Source organism: Thecamonas trahens, assembly GCF_000142905.1.
Source record: "Thecamonas trahens ATCC 50062 unplaced genomic scaffold supercont1.8, whole genome shotgun sequence".
Taxonomy (NCBI): domain Eukaryota; order Apusomonadida; family Apusomonadidae; genus Thecamonas; species Thecamonas trahens.
Genome location: NW_013657672.1, coordinates 231,552 through 245,045, shown reverse-complemented (window position 1 = coordinate 245,045; position 13,494 = coordinate 231,552). Strand labels below are relative to the sequence as shown.

General features: G+C 64.5%; 7 protein-coding genes across 7 annotated transcripts in view; 4 read left to right on the top strand and 3 right to left on the bottom strand.

Moving 5' to 3' along the window:
- AMSG_02060 (thymidylate kinase) overlaps positions 1-674 on the top strand; it is a gene marked incomplete at both ends in the record, with an annotated part of 906 nt that extends 232 nt beyond the window's left edge. The window contains one exon of the mRNA XM_013905638.1: positions 142-674. Within this exon, the coding sequence (XP_013761092.1) occupies positions 142-674 (533 nt within the window). The remainder of the gene's footprint in view (positions 1-141) is intronic.
- On the bottom strand, positions 485-3,309 carry AMSG_02059 (ubiquitin carboxyl-terminal hydrolase; the record flags this gene model as incomplete). The annotated part of the gene is made up of 1 exon (XM_013905637.1): positions 485-3,309. The coding sequence occupies one exon, from the start codon at positions 3,307-3,309 to the stop codon at positions 724-726; it is 2,586 nt and encodes an 861-aa protein (XP_013761091.1). The 3' UTR covers positions 485-723.
- A 398-nt stretch (positions 3,310-3,707) lies between these two features.
- On the bottom strand, positions 3,708-4,397 carry AMSG_02058 (uncharacterized protein; the record flags this gene model as incomplete). Its single annotated transcript, XM_013905636.1, has 1 exon — positions 3,708-4,397. One exon carries the CDS (start codon positions 4,395-4,397, stop codon positions 3,708-3,710), a length of 690 nt encoding a protein of 229 aa, XP_013761090.1.
- Positions 4,398-4,642: 245 nt separating this feature from the next.
- On the top strand, positions 4,643-6,096 carry AMSG_02057 (uncharacterized protein; the record flags this gene model as incomplete). Its single annotated transcript, XM_013905635.1, has 2 exons — positions 4,643-5,593; positions 5,635-6,096. 2 exons carry the CDS (start codon positions 4,643-4,645, stop codon positions 6,094-6,096), a joined length of 1,413 nt encoding a protein of 470 aa, XP_013761089.1.
- Positions 6,097-6,150: 54 nt separating this feature from the next.
- On the bottom strand, positions 6,151-8,633 carry AMSG_02056 (histone-lysine N-methyltransferase; the record flags this gene model as incomplete). The annotated part of the gene is made up of 2 exons (XM_013905634.1): positions 6,151-6,161; positions 6,185-8,633. 2 exons carry the CDS (start codon positions 8,631-8,633, stop codon positions 6,151-6,153), a joined length of 2,460 nt encoding a protein of 819 aa, XP_013761088.1.
- A 380-nt stretch (positions 8,634-9,013) lies between these two features.
- On the top strand, positions 9,014-10,267 carry AMSG_02055 (1 carbohydrate esterase). The gene is made up of 2 exons (XM_013905633.1): positions 9,014-9,464; positions 9,549-10,267. Exons 1-2 carry the CDS (start codon positions 9,118-9,120, stop codon positions 10,192-10,194), a joined length of 993 nt encoding a protein of 330 aa, XP_013761087.1. The 5' UTR covers positions 9,014-9,117; the 3' UTR covers positions 10,195-10,267.
- Positions 10,268-10,443: 176 nt separating this feature from the next.
- Positions 10,444-13,481, top strand: AMSG_02054 (uncharacterized protein; the record flags this gene model as incomplete). The annotated part of the gene is made up of 1 exon (XM_013905632.1): positions 10,444-13,481. One exon carries the CDS (start codon positions 10,444-10,446, stop codon positions 13,420-13,422), a length of 2,979 nt encoding a protein of 992 aa, XP_013761086.1. The 3' UTR covers positions 13,423-13,481.
- Positions 13,482-13,494: the final 13 nt, after the last annotated feature.

The window sequence follows — 13,494 nt, the reverse complement described above, 5'->3', positions numbered from 1 at the left end:
GCCCCGGTCGACCCCTCTCTCACTCCTCCCTTTACAAATCTACAATGGCTGCTCGGGGCGCTTTCATCCTGTTCGAGGGCATCGACCGGTGTGGCAAGTCGACACAGGCAAAGGCAGTGACGGCGGCGTTGCGGGCGGCAGGCGTGGCCGTGGACGAGATGCGGTTCCCGGCGCGGGAGACAGCCATCGGCTCCATGCTCGACGCCTACCTCCGGCAGGCTGCCGAGCTGGACGACCATGCGGTGCACCTTCTGTTTGCTGCCAACCGCTGGGAAGCTGCGTCGGCCATCGAGGCGGCTCTTGCCGCCGGTACCACCCTCATTGTCGACCGCTACTCGTACTCGGGCATGGCCTTTACCGCCGCCAAGGGCTACTCCCTCGAGTGGTGCGCTGCGCCAGAGATCGGCCTGCCAAAGCCGGACTCTATCATCTACATGGACCTCTCCATCGAGGATGCTGCCAAGCGCGGTGGCTACGGCGGCGAGCGCTATGAGAAGGAGGAGTTCCAGCGGATTGTCCGTGGCATTTTCGAGGACATGGCCGCTGCCGATCCCGAGACATGGTTTCGCTGCGACGCCGCCCGCGAGTCCGAGACCATTACCAAAGAGCTCGTGGCCCACGTCCAGGGCGTTGTAGCCAACGTTGCCGACGCACCCATTGCCCGCATGGCTTGATTGCGGCGAAACATAGCATGTACCGCATGGCCTGATCGTAACTCTAGACTCACCACGCCCGCATATAAAACAACATGTACGCGTGGCTCCGGTCGCTGAGCACCCGCGCCGCAGAGACCCTGCTCACCGTCGAGTCATTGTAGAGCCACCACTGCTCATGGCACGGGTCGCTCGCCACCTCGCCGATGCGCGCCGCCGTCGCGTCGGCGTCGCGCTCGGCGAGCACCTGGCTCAGGTTCGCCCGCGGCGATCGCGCATACGCCGTGTAGTGGCCCGAGTACATGTTGCCCATGTGGTTGACCACCGCGTACAGCACGTACGGCATGCTGGCTGGAAACGGCTCACCCGTGCCAGGATCGACATCGCCGGCCACAAACGGGCGGAGATCAAGCGTCTCGTCAAAGTCGACTGCATCGGTCACCTTGGTGCCAAAGAACCCGGTCCAGCCGCGCCGGCGGAACCTCTTGAGATGCACAACGAGAACCCGCGGCGCCGACCACATCTTCATCTGCAGTGTCGCCTGTTGGTGCTGAGCGCACACGCTGCAGTACCACTCGTTGTGCTCATCGAGCACTTCCGACGCCTCAAACTGCGCCACGCACTCACCGAGCGTGATGCCCGTCCCGCGCGCCGCAGACTCGTCGATCTCAACAGCAGGCGCTGCCGCGCCCAGCAACACGCTGCTGCCGCCGTCGTCGCCGCCAAAGTCCACCACCACCCTCGCCCGCTTGGGCACAGCCACAGGCTCGTCTGCGTCCCACGCCACAGCGCAGCCGCGGCAGCGCGCTTCCGGCTCACAGACAGCACACGAGATGCCATCAGCATCGCAGAGCCGTAGCAAATACGGCGGCGGCGAGGACGGCCCATTGGCCCAGGCCTTACTCACGCGCCCGGCAATGGCTGCCTCAATGGTGGCATACAGCGCCCGACCGGTCAGCTGCGGCGCTGCCAGATCGTGGCCAATCACCAGTGGTGTGCCAAAGATCACCATGCGTGCCCGCGGCGGCGTACTCGCCACGCCGCACCGCTTCTTGTGGTACTTCCAGTCGGCAACCTGGTGCTCGCGCGAGCAGTAGTACTGCACCTTGCACTGCTTGCACCGCAGCCGAGTCGCTGGCGCGGAGCACCCGCCGCAAACGCGGGTATCCCGCCGGCGGAACAGCACATACAGCGCGCGCGACGAGCCCGGCGCAAGCTCCCACGCCACAACCGACGGCCCGTCACCGCCAGCACGCGGCACCTTGGATAGCGCCTTCTTGTTTCCAAACGTGCTGCCAAGTCGGCTGTCATCCACTGCTCCAATCACAATCTGGCCCGAGGGAACTCCAGTGAGGCAAGCCAACTGGTGCCTCAGGTGCCCGACGTTGCACTCGGCGTCCAGCTCGAGGCACGCCTTCAGCGGCGGACTTGTAGCACTGGCAAACACCATGGTCAGTCCAATCCGTGCCTTACCCGAGCTCGGCAGCGGGACAGAGAGCGCGCATGCCGGATCAAACGTCACAGACACCCGCTCGCACTGAGGGCACACCACCGTCGACTTGAGCTGAAAATGGAAGAGGTCAACAACCGCCGACTTGTTTCGCTGCAGATGCGTCGCCCACGACTCACCCGCCAGCCATGCCTCGTCCTGCCCATCTTCTAGCTCGAGCTTCTCGGTCACCGGCTTGTCAGTCACCAGGTTGACGTCCTCGTGGAGACCATCGAGCACAAATGAGAACAGTTCGTGGGCGTCCTGCTGCTTAAAGTCCGAGAACTGCGGCGCCAGTTGCCCCAGCACCCGTTTGAACTTGCTCGGTGCCACAGAAGCTTTGGGTCCCAGCCACAGCTCGCGCACCAGATCTGCCCAAGCCGCTGCAAGCGCTCCGCCGGTCCCTAGCTTGTTCTCCACGTTCACATCGCGAACGAACGCCCCGCTTGCAAAGTACGCCACAAGCTGCGGCGTGTTCGACAGTGCCTGGAGCGTCGCGTTCATAAAGCACGTGTTGCCCAAGTTGCGGAGTCCCGCAAGTCCGGCTCGGCCCTCCACCGTCGCTCCTGTGCCCGCCGCCCGCCACGGGGGCTGTCCGCTCTCAGCCAGTGGGCCGGAGACCACAACCACCAATGCGCCATCGAGAAGCTCTGCATCGTCGAGCGTCGCAGCCTTCAGCGCCACCCGTGTGTACTCGGCTCTCTGCATCGCAGTCTCGGACGTCGGCGCTGCCTCGTCCGACCGCCACATTGCTAGCGGCGTCTCGCTGCTCCATCCGAACACTGCCCGCACGTCGCCCACAAGATCCGCCATTGCACACTCCCGTGGCCGGACCACCAGAGTCCGCGGACCAAATCCGTTCCGGCTTGTGTAACTGATGAGATGCAGGACAAGCGGGTGGAGCTCGACGCCGAGGTTGCCGCTGCCGCGCGCCACCACCTTGCGGCACAGCTCTGGACCGCTCCCGTCTCCGTGCGCCTCTTGCAGCATTCGCCATGCCGCCTCAGGAATAACCTCAAAGTCGACCTTTTCGCGAACGTCCTTGCGCATGGCTACAAACCCAGATCCGGCAGTCATTGCCGTTGTCACCTCATCGATCACGGGCACCGTCTCGGCCACCCCGGGTACGCCGTCGTCAACAGCCTCATCCGCGGGAGCACCCAGCATCACCGGCGCAAAGAATGGATGATCTTGCAGTCCATAGTACCTTCCCACACTCCGCAGCCAGCGCGCATGTACCACATATCTACACCTCCATAGCCATGTGAGTGCAGCTACCGCCTGCCCACCCTTCTCCCTGCTCTCGCCTCGGCCTTCCATTCTTCACGATCCCGCCATGGGCGGCTCCCGACGACCGCCTGTCCAGCCATGGGGGCGCAAGTCCCACCAACGTACACGCTCTGTCCGACCTCCCGAAGCACAGGTGCGTCCAACGCAGCCGCCAGCTGGGCTGCCACTTGGGCTCGGGCCTTGGTGCTCATGGGTCAAGTGTGGCAGTGTGAGCGGTGCGCAGCCGACTCCCACCCAAGCCGCTGGTCACTCTGTCCACAGCACGCCGACCGCATCTATGCTGGCATGGCTACAACACAAGTGACAAGGCCATCTGGTGATCGCAGCACGCCATCGACCACGTAGCTAGCGTCTTCAAACCACGCCACGTGCTCGGCTTCGTCCATGTGGGGCTGGGCCAGGTACTTGGCCCACCACACGGCGGTACTGCGGGCAGCGTCGGAAGCACCACATGACACAATGCGGGCGTGTGGCGCAAGGAGAGCATGTATGTTCTCCAGGACTTCGATCGGATCTTCTAGGTGCTCGAGAAGGCCATGCCAAGTGACCAGATCAAAGGCGGCTTGGGCTTCAAACGGGACTGGCGTGAGCTGGACGTCCCTGCAGGCAACAGAGAGTGTGCCTGCGTCGATCCAAGACCCGTACAATGCACCAAGTGCGCGACACATGGCTGGCGCACGCTCGATGGCGGCCACGTGAGCGAAGCCGGGCCCACCGGCCCTCGCCACCAGATACGGGAGCACACGGCCTGTGCCCGGCCCGATCTCGAGGACTCGCGAGCACGGCTCGCATCGAACCTGATCCAGCACTGCCATGTGAGCGGCACTTGCGTCGTAGATGACCGCCACCACACTCCCGATGCCCCACGTCGGCGCCGCCATCTGGGTGGCGACCAACCAGCGCGCATCGTCAAAGAAAGCCACGCCGGCCAGCAGAGCCACCACCACCACCGAGCCCGCCACCATCCACAGCTCCAGACGGCACGCCAGCCTACACAGACGACGACGCCCCTCGCCAGAGTCCACGCACATCCCCTCCCGTCCAGCACTCGTGGCTCTGGTGAGGTGTGAAGCAGACTCAGACCATGCCTCCATCTCCACGCCAAGGAGAGCATCATCGGGTGAGTCGGGCCGACAGCCTGTCTTCCATTGGATACCCTTCCAACGCCCCCCTCCTCCCCCTCCCCACTCCTCCACCCCATTCTGTAACTATGGACAGCGGTCGACCCATAGGGTATGTGACCGATGTGGAAGGCAACGCCGAGTACTTTTGCCGATATGTGGAAGAGTCGACGGTGGTCTGCTTCGCCACCGCTGCGCCCGACCACCCGGCCCGGCTCGGCTCTGCTGCGGGCCCGCTCCCTAACCTGGTCTTTACGCCAGAGGCTGAGGCAGACGGCGCAGTGTTTGTATACGGTGGCGATGTGTGCGACAAGGGCAACGGCGATCTGAGGGTCATTGCTTGCCTGCTGGCCTTCAAGGAGGCCTTTCCGGAGCGGGTCTTTCTCCTCGTCGGCAACCGCGACGTTAACAAGCTGCGATTCTCGGCCGAGCTTGCCCACCCCACGCCGGCTGACGACATGTTCACTCTCTACTGGGTGGAGGAGGCCAAGCGCAAACTGTATCCGGACTATCTGGTCGAGAAGGGCTTCCAGGACACACCGTCGGCCCGGCTCCGCTGGATGCTCGACTGCACCATGGGCTCCGAGGGTGCCTTTGATCGCCGCCGCGAGGAGCTTGCTATCCTGGCCGGCGCCGCATCGACCGAGTCTATCACCGACGCGCAAGTTTACGCCTCGTATGTGGGCGCGGCGGCCAAGGGCGGTGTGTTGCACAAGTACCTGCTTCAAGGCCAAATTGCCGCCCTGGTGGATGGCACGCTCTTTGTCCACGGTGCGGTCAACGACGCCAACATCGGGTACGTGCCGCCGCTTGACGGCGCGCAAGTCCTTCCGTCGCCTGCGCCTGGCATCGACACGCTTGCCACTGCGCCGCCACCCGAGCTGGGCGTTGCCGAGTGGGTGGCTGCCCTCAACGCGTGGTACAACGAGCAAATGGCGCAGTGGGATGCATCGCCGCAGTGGGAGGATCCGCCGGCGTGCACTCGGCGCGGCGGCAACTCGCTGATGGACTATGGCGTTCCCGGTGGGTGGGCGGGCGCGGTGTCATGTACGCCTCATTCCTCGACAACGGCGCGGCCAAGCCGCCATCGGCGCGCGTTCTGGCGTATTTGGCGGCGTCGGGCGTGACGAGGGTCATCACCGGGCACACCCCGCACGGCCAGTCGCCGACAGTCATGGTTGTGCCTGCTGGCGGCGATGCACGCATCACCTTTGTCATTGCCGACACTTCGTACTCGGACATGTCTGCGCCTGACAACCGCGGCTCGGCCATCACCGCGATTGCTGTCAGCTCGGGCGGCTCGATCCGGTTCCACGGCCAGGACCGCGATGGGCTGCGGCACGACTTTGTCGTTCCGACCGAGACGCACATCGGCGCGCTTACCCCCGACGGCTTCCGTGTCAAGACCCGCGAGGCTTCTTCGGGCACGTACGTGCTAACCCGGACTCGCGGCTTTGCGGTCGAGCTTGTCAAGCTTGACGAAGAGCGGCTTTGCGCCGCACTCGAGAGCGGCGTCGAGCCAAGTTCGGCGTCCAAGCTGTGACGCGAACCACAAACATTCACTTACTTGTTCCGAGAGTACACACCCGGATGTCTGTCAAAGTATGCCTTGATGTGCTTGACAATGCGACGATTGAGCTTGGCGGTGACGACCGAGTACGACGCGCCGTTGTTACGGCGGGCGTCGCCCTCCTTCTCGCGGATCTGGTGCGAGAACTTACGGGCGAGGTGCGCAAAGTCGTCCTTGGACGCAAACCGCCCAGCTTTGTGGAACGGACGGAGCGCCTCCTTGATGAGCTCCGAGACGCGGGTCTTAAACAGCGGCTGCAGCGGGTCGAGCGGTGTCTCGTCGCGGAGGAGCGTAACGAGCTTGCTCGACGGCTTCATGTCTCTCGTCACTCCCGACTTGGAGAGCAGCTTCCGCTTCTTCGCCTTGCGCATTTCGGCCTCCTTGGCCCGCCGCCGCTTGGTCTCGCGACGCGCTTCGGCCTCTGACTGCTGCAGCAGCCGCTTGGCCTGCTCCGATGCCGTGTCTTGGATGAGCTTGGACGTTTCCTTGGTCGCCGGGTCCATGCCTTCGACGCTCATCGAGACCGCAGAGCCAGTTCGGACGGCTGCCGACGCCGGAGCCGCCTGCACATCGCGCGAGTACTCACGACCGCCACCTCGGACATAGTCGCGCGAGTAGTCGCGGCCCGAGTCGCGCGAGTAGTCGCGGCCCGAGTCACGCGAGTAGTCGCGGCCCGAGTCGCGCCCGCCGTCACGCGGCCGCGGGTTCAGCGGCGGCGGGGCCCGGAACGAAGCAGACTTGTCCTCCGGCGGCGGTGATGAGAACATAGCCGAGCCGGCAGCGGACGTCCGCCGCTTGGGCGGGCGCGCCTGAGCCGGCTTCCGCACTGGCGCGTCCGACGCTGGGCCCACCGCCATCGGCTCCGGGAGGACCATCATAGGCGCTGGGAGGAGCGCGTTCGGATCCGTCGGAGCGGCTGCGGCCTCAAGCGGCGGTGGCTGCATCTTTTTGCGTGGAATAAAGACCTGCGACGACTGGGCATTGGAAAAGTGGTCGAGAAGCGACTGGGCGGCCGAGGCAACGTCAGCCGTGGGGTACTCGACCATCTTGGACAGTCGGCTGTTGAGCGACTTGTTTGCCATCTGGTCGAGCGAGAGTGGGAGCTTGCGGAGGGCGGTAAGGACGGCAAGCTGGAACTCAGCCCACTTGTCCTTGCCATCGGTGTAGGCCAGCCAGCGGACAAGCGCCGAAACGGTGTTGCCCTTGGCCAGCTCGCGGAGCACCGTACTCGCCGTCGTCTTGGCCATGACGTTGGCCAGCAGCGCCTTGTTGTGCGCCGAGTCAACCTGGAGGAGCAGCTTCTTGAAGTCCTTCACGTACTTGGTCGATCCCAGGCCACCCGACTTGGAGCAGAGGACCGCAAGCCGCTGCTCGAGCGTGTAGTCCGAGTTGGAGAGGTCAAAGATGAGCCGCCGCTGGCGCTCGTCCATGATGCGCTTGATCTCAGCCTTGGAGCTCGACTTTCGGGAGGAAGCCTTGCGCTCGCCGCTCGCCTCCACGTCGTCGTCGTCGTCGTCGGACGCCGAAGCAGCGTTTGCCGAGAAAAACGCACCCAGCTCCTTGCGCTCGCCGCCAATGGTGCCGCGGCACGCAACCTCGCCACAAAAGCACTGCTGTGCCTGGGCGCCGTACCGTTCAAACTGGTAGTCAAAGGTGATTTCCTCGCCAGGGTAAATGTCGTTGACGGCGTAGAGGCCGACGCGGTGCTCGTTGGCCACGGTCCACATCTCGGTCCGCGCATTCGGAGCACACGAATGGTTGATAAACCGCGAGATGTTGCCGGCCTTGGTAGCATCGATCATCTCCTCGTTGCCGATGGACATGAAATAGAAATGAGTGATGTTCTCGTCAGCGTAGGCCTTGACTCTCCGGTTGAACTCGCGCTTGTCGATGATGTCGCCGACGTACTCCATGATGAGATCGCCTTGCGAGACCTTCGAGCACGCCCGGAGACCGAGTCCTTTGAGCTTGGTCTGGAAGACTTCAACGTCTGCCGTCTGCTTCCGCTGCAGCCGCTGGTTGCGGCAGAGGTCGCGCATGTGGCAGTAGCCCTCGATGCACTCGATGGCCATGTCAAAGTTCTCACACCCGGGCCCACACTGCACCTCATTATCGCACTCGCACTGGAAAGCCTCATCGTACGCGGGCCGCGACTTCTTCTTCCGCGAGACAAACTTGTTCTCGGTGAGCTCCTTGAAGTTGTACGGCCCGGGCACCGGCTGGCCCCAGTTCTCATGCCACGCGCCCTCGTCGTCCGCGTCCACAAGCGTATCCACAGCCGCCAGATTGCGCTCACGGACTTCATCCTTGCCCGACCCACCACTTGTGCTCCCATTGCCCGCTCCTCCCACAACCTCCATCGCCACCGTCCCGTCCTCAGCCTCGTCGGCGCCCTCGAGTCCAGCCGTGTTAGCCAGCCCCACCTCGCCCGCTGCGCCTCCCTCTCCAGCCCGGCTCCCGTCTGCATGGCCCAATGCCGCTCCGCTCTCCTGCGTCACGTTGTCTGTCATACGCACTTGCACGAGAGAGAGAGAGAAGTGTTGCCCTTTGGCGCCTCGTCCCCTCCGTCGAGCCAGTCGCCCCCCCTGAGCTCTGAAAGTTGCCCCCCCCCCCTGGCAAGTGAGGCGGGAAGTGGGGGAGGGTGGGGGGTGGGGGGAGGGGGGACGACACAGAAAAATTGTGACGGGGAGGGGGGGAGGGGGGGGGGAGCTGGGCTTTGTGAGGTTTTCCGCCTTGGTGGCAGAGCTCACTTGGGGGCGGACGAGGTGGATGCGTGCAGGCAGCCGCGCGACCTCTCGCTGCTCGCTGCTCGCTACTCGCGTCTCGCCAAATTCTCTCTCGCTTGCGGTGAGGTAACCATGCGAATGACATGGCTTGTTGTGGCTGTACTGGCTGTTGTGCTGGCTGTGGGCTCTGCTGCCGGCCTCAGCATCACCGTCCGCTACCCTGCGGTCAACCTGCCGAACGGGCGGGGCTGTACCTGCGTGGAAGCGGATGCGGGCTCAACTGGCGCACGGGCGTGGCGATGGAAGCGACCGGAAGGACACGTGGATGGCGTCTGCCGAGTGCTCTGCCAGCGATGGCGATCTCGAGTACAAGGTGCTCGTCAACGATGAGACGTGGCAGCTCGGCGGCAACGCGGTTGCACCTGCGGGCGTGTCCGACGTCACCGACACCCCGTGGTTCTACACCGCCCAGGGTCACTACGTCTACCTCTACGACATCTACTCACCCAAGCTGAAAAATTCGCGCAACGTCGTCACCTGGCTGCCTCCGTCGTACAACGAGAACCCGTACAAGGGTCCGTATCCGTTCCTGATCATGCAGGACGGCCAGAACCTGTACGCTGCCCTACGTCTTCCCCCTCCCCTCCCCCCCCCCCCCCCCCCCCCCGCCGCCGACTCACTCCACTCTCCCCTTTGCAGCTTCAACGCGTCCACATCGTTTGCGGGCATTGCTTGGGACTGCCAGAAGACGATGAACCCGCTCATCATCGAGGGCGTCGTTCCAGAGATCGTCCTTGTCGGCGTCGACAACACCGCGGCGCGAATCGACGAGTACACGCCATCGTACGACCCGTCTGTCGGTGGAGGCGGCAAGGCCGACACATATCTTGACTTTGTGGAGGAGATCATCTTTCCGCTCATCGCCAAGAACTACCGGGTGCCGGCGCATCCTGCGCCGGAGCACACCGGGATCCTTGGCTCGTCGCTCGGCGGCCTGCTCTCGTGCTACGCGGCGTGGACCCGCCCGCACGTCTATGGCATTGCCGGCTGCATGTCGTCGTCTTTCTGGTGGGACAACTTCCAGTTCGGCTCGCAAATCATGACCGATGACTCGGCGCCATCGCCGCCCAACGTCTACTACCTCGACGTTGGCTCTCTCGAGCCTGCTTCGCAGACCGATGGCTTTGAGCAGGTTCGCTCTCACTTTGAGGCTCTGGGATGGAAGACCAACTCGACTCTCTTCTCTTTCCTTGCCCAGGGCGGCTCGCACAACGAGGCTTCGTGGGGCGCCCGCTTCTGGGTGCCCATGACCGAGATCGGTCCGTTCTTTGTTTCATCGCCGTAGCGTGCCATCCCACTCTACATCACATGATTGCTTTTCCCTCAAGCCCGACGTATGCACTTGCCGCACAAATCCCCTCCCCCCCCCCCCCCCCCCCTGCAGCGCCGCAGTGGCAACGCCGCCTTCATTGTCGGAGAATTCGGCGCCAGCCGGTCGACCGGGCGAGGCGACTACAATGCGTGACGGTGCCGACAACAGCGAGTCAGTCTCAGCCATAGTAAGCAACTACACCTCTCCCGGATACTCGGAGGCATGGGCGCAGGTTGCACAAAGCGGGGACCGCCGGACAGGTCTACCAGTAGTGGACTCGAGGCTGGGCAGGACAATGACGGTGGGCGTGGTGGCGGCGAGGTCCCAGTGACTGGGCTTGGCGGGCAAGTCGAGGGTGGGCGCCGCCGGTACCGGCGGAGAAAGCGGCGGCGGCGGCGAAAGACGCCCGGGCCTGGGCCTGAGCTTGAGTCAGGCGACGGGCGAAGCGGCAATCTTGGCTTGCGTGGTGCTATTGCTCCACTGCCGCCGCTTTCGGTGCCAGCGGCCGCGGTCCACGGCCGTTCGAGCAGGCGCAGGCTGAGCTCGGCCAGAGGTGGTGACTCGGGCTCGGGCACTTCGGGCACGCTGCTGACGCCGCGGACGCCTGGCACGCCTGGCACGCCCGGCACACCGTCAACGCCGGGCGGTGTGGCGCTCGCGGCGCTCAATCCGACTGCTGCTGACCAGGCGGTCGCAGTCGGCAGCGCGGTGCCGAGCTCGGGGCTGGTGAGCGAGGCGCGGGCGGAGATCACAAGCGCGGTGGCTGCGCTGCGGCTGCCACGGTCAACCTCGCAGATTGCGGTGTTTGGGCCCAATGCTGCGGTGGTGGTCGCTGGGCGGGCGGCTACCGCTGGCCCGCGCACCGAAGTCCCGGCTCCTGTAGTAGTAGCATCGAGCATAGAGCGCGGGCGAGTAGTCGCACTAGGGCACGTCAACATGCTTCATCCAACAGTCTTTACCGACGAGCGCGCCGATGGCCCGGTCTTTGTGGCCAACGTTCTGCGGTGGCTGGCCGGTCCGTGCCCGTCAATGCCTATTGTCCGCGCCGTTGGCCTCGCCCGCGGGTACATCGACTCGCTCGCGGCATTGGGGCCACTGCTGGACCTTGTTGTGGCGCCGCATCTGGCGGTTCGCGAGCTCGAGGCGCTCTCGCCGCAGGACGCCACAGTGTTGGTGGTGCTGGGCGGGTGGCGGGGTTTTGCCGACCCGCGCGGCCTCTGCGCTTTACAGCGGTACGTGAAGCTCGGAGGCGCAGTGCTCCTGCTCTACGACCAGAAGATCGAGGGCGCAGCCGAGGCTGCCCACGGGCCGGTTCCTAGCGCCGCCGCCCGCCACGCGTTCAAAACGCCGCGCTACCCTGCCAACGACTTTACCACGCCCATGGGTTTTGTCTTTACCCATCAGCCGGTCATCACCAGTGGCGACCTGCGGGAAGGCCCGAGCAATCGACTTCTTGCCCTCGCGCACTCGTCGCCCGAGTACGGACACGTGGGTGCTGCGCTCGACGCGCTCAACTTTTTGCTCGAGGAGCGGAGCTCTCGAGCCAAGCTACCGAGTGTGCTCGTTGACGTCATTGACTATTACGCAGTGTATCTCCCGTTGGAGGCATCGCTCTTTCCACCAGCGCTCTGCGCCGCGGTTTGGGAGGCTGTCCCGCGGATTCTGCCGTCGCTGGACGCGCCCGTATACAAGAAGGACATTGTGCAGCGGCTCGCAGTTCTTGTCGGCTCATATGAGGCGAGCAACGAGAGCGGTGGCGTGCCTGCCGCGGCGGCGTCTGCTCCGGTCTTTCCCGGGCCGGTGCCTCCCACAGCCAAGCCGCAGCCGCGAGCGGTGGAGATCCACATCAACGGGCCCGGATGGTACTCGACCGGCCTCTATGCGCCGCCCGGAGGCCTTGTTGCGGTCGCGCTAGCCTCGGCTTCAGGCACTTTTGGTCCCGACTCACCGCTTGCCGTCGACGAGCTTCCGCAAGTGCTGTTGCGGATCGGGGCACATTCGGACGTCCTCTTTCACGCACCCGAGTGGCGGCGCCACCCGTCGATTTGCTGCACGGCCGCGATTGGCCTCGCCGGCGAGCAGACTGTGCTGCACAACCCGTACGGTGGCCTTATTTACCTCGAGATTCGTGAGCAAGCGGGTGGTTCTCCGGCAGCAGGGTCTGCCGACCTAGCATCGCGAATGGTCCTTGACCTCGAGGGCACCGTCCTAGCGCCGTACTACCAACATGGCACAACGTCGATCTCTGAGTGGCGGGCGATGCAGCTGCACCGGCCGGCGCCGTGGGGCGAGCTGGCCTCCTCGCGCATCATTTTTACTCTTCCAACGGCCGTCCTCCGCGAGGTTGAGGACCCATCAGCGGTGCTTGCGTTCTGGGACAGGGTCATCGACACCATGGACGTACTCTCGCAGCGGCATGGTCGCGAAGGCGCGCTGGTTGGCTCGCGCGCGCGCGATGGGAGCAGCAGCGCCCCGGCTGCGTCCCAGGCATGGGGCGCGCCGTCGCGGCGGCGGCCGGAGCGAGTCGTGGGCGATGTGCAGCTCGCAAGCGGAACACTTCACAATGGCTACCCGATTGCATGCTCGCTGCCGTCGCTAATGTTTGATGCCATGGACGTGCGCAAGCTGCAGAGCCAAGGCGCGTGGGCGCTGTTCAAGTGCCTCGGGTACAACTTTCAGGCCTCAAATGTGCTTGCCTTTGACGGAATGGCCGACGTGGCGGTCAACCTCTTCTCGCTCTTTGTATTCGACTCGATGCTCGGTGTCTCGCCGCTCTCGCATCCGCGGCTCAACTCGCGCGAGGCTGCGGTTATGGACTTCCTCTTCCGCGGCTTTGATGATCCGGACCTCGAGCCGCTGTGGCAGCGGGATCCGCTTGCCGGCGCTCACATGTACGTCCAGCTTGTTGTCGAGTTTGGCTGGGAGCTGTTCTTTGGCGTCTTTGACTCGTACGCCAAGGCGCCGCTCTCGGTCGCCGACGTTGCAGCCAACCCGCCGGCACTCCTCCGCGACCAGTGGATTGTGCGGCTCTCGCAGGTTGCCAAGCACGACCTAGTTCCATTCTTCAAGCTCTGGGGCGTCCGCGCCTCCAAAGAGGCCACTATCGCTACCTCGCAGTTCCCCGAGTGGCTCCCGCCGTATCTCGGCGTCTCGTCCATGCTCTCGACCAAGGTGACCCAGCTCGCCCGTCGCCGGCACTGATACGCCACCGCCCTAGCGCACCGCCACGAAGCACTCCATCAAAGCTGTTACCAAACCAGGAGAGGCGGGAAA

What these genes read in the sequence shown, in the direction of transcription:
- AMSG_02055 (XM_013905633.1), top strand. Translation starts at nt 9,118, where the DNA reads ATGCGGGCTCAACTGGCGCACGGGCGTGGCGATGGAAGCGACCGGAAG. An exon ending in ATGCAGGACGGCCAGAACCT is followed by an intron (nt 9,465 to 9,548) that starts GTACGCTGCCCT and finishes TCCCCTTTGCAG; the next exon opens with CTTCAACGCGTCCACATCGT.